The sequence below is a fragment of the Pungitius pungitius genome, chromosome 16 (assembly GCF_949316345.1).
Source record: "Pungitius pungitius chromosome 16, fPunPun2.1, whole genome shotgun sequence".
In the NCBI taxonomy this organism is placed as follows: Eukaryota; Metazoa; Chordata; class Actinopteri; order Perciformes; family Gasterosteidae; genus Pungitius; species Pungitius pungitius.
In genome coordinates, this window is record NC_084915.1 from 1566228 (window position 1) to 1576977 (window position 10750).

The window sequence follows — 10750 nt, forward strand, 5'->3', positions numbered from 1 at the left end:
TTTCTGAGTTGTTAAGGGCTGAGGGGATGAAGGTCGAACCATCCCATACAAATTTAAGCAGGGCCGAGATCATATTGACCAGAAACTGTGGACACAAGTCAAAGACGGTACAACAGGCCCTGAAGGACAGCGTATTGGTGGAAACATAGAGCACCTGTTCCTCTGATCTTTGTCCCAGTTAGTTCTACACCTTTTAAAACAGATAGGTGTTGACAAGCTCGGGCGCCATAAAAAGGGAATTTTTCACTAAATCCAGGATTCAAACTCATCAGGGATGGAAAGGGTGACGAAGATGCAATGTAGCTTTTTGCGGATATAAATTCAAAGGAAATTTAAAGGAAACCTTTGAAAAAAATGTGAAAATATGAAAACATACCCAACCCCACCTAGTCAGCCTCCAACCTGTCACAACACGGACAGGCGTCAAGAAGCCCAAGCAACACCGAAAGACATGAAACCCATGAAAGTACTGGGCGAAAGCACCAGGGGCAAAGTGAAGAAGAAAGCAAGGCCAAGACCCAAGCAGGTCAACCCAAAAGCTACAATATTAAAACACCTGCATCTTGTAGGTGAGCAGGAAGTGAGCATGCTCCATGAATCACTACGGCCACCCTTGGGACACTATCGTGAACACTTTCTTCGATCAAAGTAGACATTGGCTACTATTCAATCATGTCTTCAAAACTGTGAAAAATGGAACTCCCCCCTGGGGCCGAGCTGCGGCCCCATGGGGGGGGTGCCATGTCCAAGCAGCAGAGGGCTTTTGGTGAGTGAGCTGATCTCTCATCTCTGATCCTGGGCCAACCGAGGCTGAGCAGCAGGGTCATTCTTTCCCAGGAGAAAGAGCCACACCAGACTCTCAGATTGAGGATTTTGCCCCCCTAGTGTGTGTTGCAATGATAGCATCCCCAGGCTAAACACAAAAGGGCATTATAGAGCACGACCAAGGAGCGATCAGAGGAAGACTGCATGGTTTGTCCTTTGGTGAGAAGGGCCCAGTTCATTTCCCCGCTCCATCACCAACTCTTCAGGTTGGCCACACATCCACTTAATGGCAAATGAACCTATTTACTCCACGCCTGAATAAGAATTTAAAATATACTCCTTCACTTCTAGTTTCACCCAACGGAGCCCCAGCTTTTACTTACCAGACCTTTTGAAAAGGATTGCAAACATTGCCATCTGCTTGATTTAACATGAACTGAAACACATTCTTTTGGGATAAGTGCACCAACTTTGCCAAAAATCTTTAATGGATATTCAGCGGTGGTGGGGGAGAGGGGCGAGGGAGTGAAGGGGGCGGGGACGGTACCCATATCAGCAAGATGGCTGAGGATGTGAACGGCAAGCCTGGAGTTCTGCTTCAATGCATCTGAATGGCGGAGAGGAGGAGGAGAGGAGGAGGAGAGGAGCGCACCCCGTCGCCTCTTCCGTCTCAAAACCGTGTACCCCCAGCTTTCTGCTCACTCCTCTTTGCCCTTGCATTGCTCCCCCTTTCTCTATCTCAACCACCCCCATCTCTTTATAAGTCCAGCTGGCTGTGCCACAAAGACTCCGTCTCACAATCCCAAATGATCCTCAGACTCCCACATTCTTTGTCGTGCTCATTTTCCCACTACACACAGACAGAGTTTAGTGGCAAAAATGAAAATGAGGCAAGGGTGGAGAGAGAGAGATTTAAAAAGGGAGGTAGAGTGAGAGAGAGAGTGTGAGAATCAGAGAACAAATCAAGGAATACTGTGAAATCTTCAAAGCGGAGACTTTTGGGATTTAGAGATCTTGAGTTGGCCGACTTCCACGCCATGAGAAACTGTTGCAGAACTGTTGTTTGGATTGTCACCTTGACATACAAACTGTAGCAAAATGCACTTAAACAGGCCATTTTGATTACAAAGTGAATTAAAATACTTTTTGTTAATGTTAAAGTGAATTTTTTGAACCTCAAGTTTGACCCATTTTACTCTAACTCACATTTTCACTGCCCCTTTCAGCGGGGGGATAAGATTTGTGGTAATCATGCGGTCAATTACAGGCAACAAGTCCCTCCAGGTTGAAAAGTTTTAGATCCCCTCTCCTACCCTAGTGAAATCCCCCAGTTCCCCAGCTTGTCTGAAATCGTGCTTTGGGTAGTTGAGCAGAATAAGGACCACAGTATGGAGATGAGGGCTGCAACTAATAGGATTGGTTTTGATTCATTGAGATTTTCTTTCATCATCCTGGTTGGAATTCTACTCCACGTCTCCTCGAGCTTCATACTTTCTACGAGGGGGGGCAAGTGTTTCGAATTGAGCCTCCAGACTGCAAAAGCCCATTACTCTCTATGGAATCTTCTGTTTATTCATACCCCCATGGAATCAGTATTATGGGTTTGACATAGACTCTAAATAACCTCTGAAAGGGAAATATATTATGAACTGCATTATATTGTATTCCTTCCGAAGTGGGAACATAAAAATATTCGGTATGAAATATGAGATCAATATGTACAATACAATGACAGCAGAACATATTACTTTTAAGAAAATGAAACAAAAAAGAAACTGCACAAAGTATATCCAGTGTAATAGAATTATATACAGTGGAATGAAATAAGTATTAAATTAACAAACAACAGAGTAACGGTGCAAGGATTAATGAAATTGATTCAAATGAAGGAAGATTTAGGCAGAGGTCATTTGATGTGGCCTTTTTGCGGTTGGTATGAAGGTGTTCCTGCATCTGTCCTTGTGATCATGGGGTTGGAGAAGGTGCTCCGCTGTTGCTGCAGTAGGCGGTGAAGAGAGTGGTCCAGCTTTTCCAATATGGATAATGGGAGTACCTGACAAAGTTGAAGGTGTATCACGCTGGGCGTTTGTAGGAGACGTTTCGGTTCATTAATCCCAAGGCAGATTCTCTCTTACAGTACGCACTACTAGACACATGACATTTTGCGATATACAAGAATTGTGTTTGATTGAAAGCTTGAAGAAATTGTTCTACACGGAAAGTAGGCCGTAGCAGTAGTTCCTTGTGTGTTAACTGATAATCTAGCGGGGAGTGAAGGGAGAACCGGGGTGGATAAACCGTGGCGCTTGATGGGTGAACGGGTTGCATGTGTGCAGGTTGATTGGCAGGCAGGAGGGGAAGTGAAGGCAGACACACACATATCTGCATACAGGACTAACGGGGGACCAAGGCAAATAATGGGAAAACGGACAGGATAATAGGAGGGGTGAGGCACACAAGGGACCATGACACATCCCATTTCACATAAATGAGTTAATAACAAATGTATTTATTGACTAGTGAAGTCTTCAGACAAGTCTTCAATATTCACATGATAACAAAATGAATGTGCGTAAATAGAATGCTTTCCTGGCCCCTGAATTAGAGCCACGTGGGTTTTTATTTAAAGCTAAAAGCTCAAATACAAAGATGAACCAAGTAGATGATATTCAGAAATCAGTCATTTGAGGTTGTCTCCATTGTTTACATGACAACAATCTAGTTCCAGCTGATTGTTTGACAACTAAATGTGATGAGAGTTTCTATCACATCTGTTGAAGCGCAGCATTTGAATTTCCAGTATTTGAGCACAAAGGAATTTAGGAAAAGAAAAGAAATATCATTTTACCAACTAAAATGACGAGGAGATCTTTTACTTAATCACATAAGCATGAATGCAAATGCAAATACTAGCAATGTTTGTGTGTCATTTAATATTATATTATGGTTTATGTTTAACGTTATTGATAAGCAGAAGGTTACATACCATTCTAATCATGACAACAACAACAACATTTTCTTCTTCTTGTGCATTGAGTAATAGGGCTCCTGTTGGATATTTCCTGCTGCTTGTACATAAACAGCTGGCAATGAAGAAAGGAAACACTGGTTGTCCTGCTGTCTCTGTTTGGGGTGCATTCTGCAGTCCATTTCCACATATGGCGGGGGAGGGGGGGCTCGTCGTGCCCCCTTGTCCCCGGTTGTGTTCAGCGATGCGATCCCCGTGCCAGCTCTGACCTTGGCAGCTCTACTGTGTTCTTAAGGCCTTGGCATACACAGGCTCCAGGAAATGAAAGGGGAGCAGCGTGAAGGACACCCCCAGAAAGGCTGTACTCACCACAGCCAGCAGCACGTAGCGTCCGATGAACAAAGAGTCCACTATCTGTAGAGAGAAACAGTTCATGAATACACTTTCAGGGATTCCCGAGAATAACACACAACCTGGTTTTTTTTTAGTAAACAACATCCAATGTATGGGGATGATTCCACATATCCTATATTAGCCACTAGATGTCAGGGGAGGGCCTTCACAGAGGCTCTCGAGAGGCTGTGAACGGGCCCTCTGAACACAGACAAACCACACAGACGCAATTACAAAGAAATCAACAACAACGTCTGAATCAAACCTTCAGAGAAGAAGTTGATGTCATCTAGTTTTCTACATGCTCAAATGACAAAGCAGAGAGGTGACATCACTGGGATGTTGGGTTAAAGACACGGTGCACACTGGAACCTTCAATGGATCCTCATCCAACATGTGGAATAGTGTCTTAGATAATTCCCTGATAACCTCTTTTGTAGCTATTTACAATATTATTATTGGGGAAGAACATTTAGAATACTACACTTGATGGGATAATTTGGAATGTTTTGAAAAAGGGTTGTTTAAATTGCTTAGTCAGTGAATTATCTGGAGCAGTGTGTTTCCCAATCAGTTTTTCCTTGGGACCTGAGACTTTGTGACCCAGGTTCCATTTAGCCTCATTGATAAATCGTGCGAAGAAAATAAACCTTCAAGCTCTCTCAAGTGGCTAAAGATGTAGTGCAGGCATACTGTTGGAAATAACTCAGGAAGTAATTCAGCTAATCAACACGGCGTTTCTAATAAAATCTCCTATAACTAATCTCTGAGTCCCGACCCAGCATTTGAGAATTACTTCCTGAGTTATGGCGAGACATCCATTCCCACACATTACAATCCACAAAGATGATAAGAAAACATGATAAAGAAGCAGAAATACGCTGAATACAGGAAACACTTTTTTTAGGTCGAGTACAGTATATCCTGTGCAAACTGTGTTAGGGGGGTCATGCAACTGATTCATCGTATTAGATGATTTTCTGTGCAACTACTACAACAGAAATATGTACATGCAATACTGTCTACACCGTTGATACAACCACATATAATATAATATATAATCTTTAGGGCCGGGAATTTAGCGCATTTATTAAGATTAATTAATTACAATGTGAATTAAGATTAATTAATTACACAAAAAATTACACATTAAACATTTTTTACGCATTTTTACACTTATTTTTTGCACCGCGGAACGTTTCTCACTGGATGAGTTTCGGAGGACCGATTATACTGGAGCACCAACTAGCGTTCATGACTTCAGACAACAACAAACCACAGTGAACATGAACGAAGAAGCTGACGAGACCGTGTCGGGTGGCCCCGTGAATGGGAAATCTTATTATAATAAACACACGGATGGAAGCGTTGATAAAAGCGTGGTTGTGTGCAAGCTGTGCAACAAGGAATTCACATCGAGCCTCAAGTATCACCTCAACGCAAAACAATTAGCAGCTAGCGTGGACGTACAAGGACCCACACCCAACCCACACTGCACCAGATGACTGGTTTAAGGACCAGGGTAACTAAGACCACGTCTGAAAAAATAACCAATGTTCTGAATGTACTTGAAAGTATTGGTCTACTTAAAAAAAAACATAGTTTACAGAAGGTCTACTTACCTATAGGCTACCTGAATATCTGAAAGTACTATATTTCTAAATATGCTATTGCTACACTGGAATTGGTTGAACAAAAATAAAAATCCATGTGGAAAAAAATGACTTCTCAGTATGTATAATATATGCGATTAATTTAGATTAATTACAAAGCCTCTAATTAATTAGATTAATATTTTTAATCGAGTCCCGGCCCTAATAATCTTATAATGCTAGAGAATATGTTTCAGATTGACAATGGCCTAGTAATAAGATCTCCTCTAAAAGTGATAAAATAAGGTGTAGTTGATATACAAACACTGAAATAGATCATGTATTAGTGTACATCGTTCTCGCATTTATGTCAGCTCTGCCTTTGACACCTGTGGGCTCGGGCATACAGACAAGTCCTGGGTTTGGTACAGGAACCAGACCTGTGTGTTGGAGGATTGACATGTCAGCAGTGCATTTGAAGACATGGCAGCTTTGTTGTTCCAGCGCGCCCTCACAACCGGCGACACGAAACGCTGATTCCTCCTTTCTGATCCTGAGTAACAAGTCGACGAGTCCAAAGCAAACCGGGCGCAGGACTTTGACAATCCATAGATCTTAAGTCAAGCACACCTGGAGTTCATGAAGTGGCCATTGACAGAGTTAATCAGCTCTTCCCTCAGAGCGCAGGGTCCCTGTTAATAATTAGATCATGAGCCATAGATCCGTTAGGCAGATCAAGCTGAGAGAAGGCCCTGAAGCCAGATCGCACCTGAAGAGAGACGTTTCACTGGGGCTCTGGTGAAATGACAGTAGGTGTGTGTTTGTGTGAGTGTGTGTATCAATCCGCTCTGTGTCTAGGAAAGGGTTGATGGGGGGGAGGGGAGGGGGTGCGTGGGATGGGTGATGTATGCCATTTCTTATGGATGCATTTAACACATCCCACTTTTTAATTTGCCAATTACACAGCAAGCAGGAACCCAAAGTGTTGCCCATGTTTTATTAATGTGCCATTGAGTGCACGTGTGGTAGCTGGCAGACGGGTTGGGGGGGCAGGTGGGAGGGGGGTGGGGGTCTAGTTTAACACCCCCCCAACCCCAGTCTGGGACTGGCCTAATTGGCACTATGATATTTTACTTTGGTTTAACAGCAAGAGGTTAGGTATTTCTTACACAGTCAGCACACATCCAGACACTCGCAAATCTCTGTGCTCACATGAATATGAGTCTTCATCAAAACATGGTATTCAGAAGCACACCTCGGATTCTGTTTATGATCACAATGGGCAAATTTTTAATACTTCAGTACTCCACAATTTTAGTATTTCCGGTTCTGTATGTAAGCGGTCTATTGGCATTGATTCCTCTCAGAATCAAATATTAAAGACTAGGCAGACAAGAAGGACACCCCTTCTCTTTCTTCCCAGGTTGGAGGAGCTAAACTCTGGTAGGTAGTCGCCTGCTATTCGTCGGCTCAATTCTTAGAGATTTAAATTGTCACCCATTTAGATGCATGCCTTAATTCTTAGTGTTTTTTAAGAGGAGAATGAAAGTTGTATTCTATTCAGTTGCGGAAAATATTGATTAAAATACACAGAAAGTTTTTTTAAAAAATTAAATTGATTAAATTAAGTACAGTTAAAGAATGGTTGATGATGACGATACCAAGAACGTATTTTAAACACTACAAAGAATTTCTTAAGGTTTATTTTACCCGTGCACCTTGTACAGACACCTAGGAAGCCGCTTGGGAACTCTCTCTGTTGCTGGACGGGTATCTGCCTTTGAAAAATGGCTATAAAATGGGAGCTCTCTATTTCTATGGGGTGGCAGCTTGTTAGGCAGATCCAGCCGGCTCTTTGGCACAAACCCGAGGCGGCATAGGGGGAGTGTTTGTTCTGTGATGCTGTTGGACTAAGATAAAGCAGAGCAGGCCTTTATGACAAGCACACACACAGACGGGCGTGCACAATGACACATGCCATTTACAGGCTTACCGCACCGTGCACGCTTGTATCAGAGTTTAGGTTGTGTTTGGGATGGGTTGTCTAAATGTACCCACCTCATGCCTAAATAGAGCTTATACACTCAATGAATACAAATACATTGTGTTCTGAGTAACAACAACACATAATATGAGCACACTCCGCCATATACTGAGACCGTACACCTTTGATGAAGATACAAGTTTGTTTACTGTAGTTACTGTTCTTACATGTTTCCTAATGCATGAGGAGAGAGAACCATGTGATGAGGTGACCATTCAGCTGAATCCTCATATTCACTGTGCAGTAATGAGAGCCAAATGGCCCAACATAAACATCCAAACGCTTGCTGTTGTTTCCAACTGAATTACGTTATGCGGTCATCATGCACAGACTGTGTTTTTGATGCAATAAAAGGTGGACATCACTGCTTTGGAGAGGTTTTTTGTTTAAGATTTGGCACTGGGTGAAGGTTAAATTTGATGTAGATGAACTTATGTAAAAACATGTTTTTGGTGTGTTGGATAAGTGCATTCAGCTCACCTTAGTCTCTTTGAAAGGGGGGGTTGTCTCTGGGCTGCGCGGGAAAAACACAAGTGCCAAAGTGATGGAGAGAGCTATTAAGAATGCGGGGATAATGCCTAACCTGCAAAGGCAAAAAACACACAGACACACATAGTAAAATAAAACCTGGTGATAAAACGACGACTCACACTGGTGAAACAGGGGTTTTCTGAGGACAATTACATTATCAATTTCCAATCAAAAGAATAGCATTCTTGCTTTGGTTAGAAAATTGTTGTTAACTTTCCAGTGCACCCAGTCAGACAGTACTGCACAAGTGCACATTGCTTGGTGTACCAGTGGATTCTATACCAAAATAAAACCATTTTAATAGTTTGGGGGGCTGTGTAGTTTCTGCACAAGTACTAAGCAGGGACAGGAAGCAGTTGGTCCCAGCAATGGATTAATAAGGCAGCCATATTTTCATCAAATTTAGGTGAGCATCAGGATATTTTGGCTGGTCTATCTAGGTAGACAAACAAATACTATTTAGCAAATTAGTCATATTTAGACGGAAACATAATAGGTTCAAGTTGCAACATTTTTGTAAAAGCCAGGCAACTTAATAAAACAACTCATAACTGCTGAATACATCTCAAATCGTCTCATGAATCTGAATGCACTCAGTAATTCCTACATTTCTTGCCTTCAACACACTGCCTTTAACTGTGATCAACAATGAGCTAGGGTTTCTGAAAAGGATTTTTCGTTGCATTGAGGGAGATTAACATAGAGGGAGATTAAGGAAACTAATGACGGATTCACAATGACACATTTATCCAGTACGTTCTTATGTAAGGAGTGTGTGGAGGTGCTGGTTCTCACTTACTTCGCAGATCCAGATGCTCTCAGCAGCAGCATCCCAAACACAACAAATACAATCCAAACGATCGAAATGATGATGACGCCCGTGCCTACTTCCAAAACGGTGCTTGTCATTTTCAAGCCTACTAACGAGCCAACACAGAACAGTTATTCAATTATGTCGGGGTAATTGGAGTTTACCAGTGTAGGTTAGCTAATGGTAGCTACATTAGCTACTGGAACGTCCTCCGTAGAGTGAGACAGTTAACAGTTAGCTAAACTAGCTCTCACTGCTAGCTCTGCTTTGCTATGGAAAACAGGGCCTGATTTGTGCTAACGTTAATTGTATTGATGCTCGACACATAGTCCCCTGTACCAATGCATATTTACTGTCCGTTAACACGCAGTAGCTCAACCAGTTCAAGAACTAGGGCGTCCTTCTACTTCCTGGTAACAGCAAACGGGAGTTTGATTGGATAAGCGAACTGCAGACGGGCCATTTACGTGCATCGTTGCTGGAAAGGCGAACACTGGAGAGTAGACGCGGAACTTGACCCAGCTCTTCTGACGTTACGTCGTTTCCTGTTAAACCTCTACAATAATGTTGTAGCACAAAAGAGAGGACGAAATATTATCACGTTGACATCTGGTCTAAACATAGACGTATTTTCAACGTCTACGAATAGACGTTTCAACGTTGGGCAGAGACGTCTATTTAACGTCTTTTCAACCAAAAGTTGGATGCATGCAATTACAAATGCAGACCGAAAGGGGGCTGAACCCAGGACACTGAGACACTATGGAGAGAACACGAATCGAACCGCACTATAAAACATCACAGCCCTGTTGAGTTCTGTCCACTTACTTTTTCTCTTCAACTCAAAGAGCTCTGACAAGTTTAAGAAGGATTCGATTATCCTGACAACCTCAGAGAGCTGACTGAACAGAGGATTCTTTTCTTTATTGGCATTCGTCCAACAAAGTGATTGCACATTTTATTTGTTTTTGTCTTAAGGAGCAATCTGGTTTACATCAAAGTGACTTAAATTTTCTTTATGCTATTATTATTAAAACCACACATGGAGTCAGAAAATGTCGTTATTTCAATATAAATTCAGCATTGACCATTTTGCTACATTTTTGTTGGGGCGGTGGGGCCCGAACATTTTTCTTCCTCCAAAGTGGGGTCCAACAGAAAAAAGTTTGCGAACCACTGTTGTAACGTAACATAAAGACTACTAATTAAAGATTACTAATGAGTAATCAATATAAATGAGGGTTCTAACACACCTGCTGTTATCATTATTATTAGTCACTTTACTATTACTGTCATTATAAACCCAAATGACCAACTCTGCCTTTTCCCTGAAGCCTTTGTGCTTTCCTTCCTCGTGTTCCTGTGGATGGTGGTTACATCTAATGGAGGTTACATCTGATGGTGGCTGTCCCTGCACTGGTCCTGGCTTACACCTGGCGTACTACTCCCAATATTTTAATCATTTCTGTATTAGGAATTGAAGTGTGCAGAATTGTTCATTCTGCACACACCTACTCCTCTGCTGTTCTCCCTCGGGTTTCTCCCAGTTGAAGGGAGTTTTACCTGTGCCGATGTGATGGTTTTGGGACAGGATGTTGCATGTTTACAGACTGTAAAGCTCCCTGAGGCTTATTTTTTATTTTGGG

General features: G+C 42.3%; 1 protein-coding gene across 1 annotated transcript; it reads right to left on the reverse strand.

Annotated features, from left to right (window-relative positions):
- Window positions 1-3254: 3254 nt before the first annotated feature.
- tmem218 (transmembrane protein 218) lies at window positions 3255-9703 on the reverse strand. Its single transcript, XM_037468361.2, has 3 exons — window positions 9093-9703; window positions 8243-8345; window positions 3255-4147 (listed from the first exon to the last, which is right to left on the reverse strand). Exons 1-3 carry the CDS (start codon window positions 9200-9202, stop codon window positions 4013-4015), a joined length of 348 nt encoding a protein of 115 aa, XP_037324258.2. The 5' UTR covers window positions 9203-9703; the 3' UTR covers window positions 3255-4012.
- Window positions 9704-10750: the final 1047 nt, after the last annotated feature.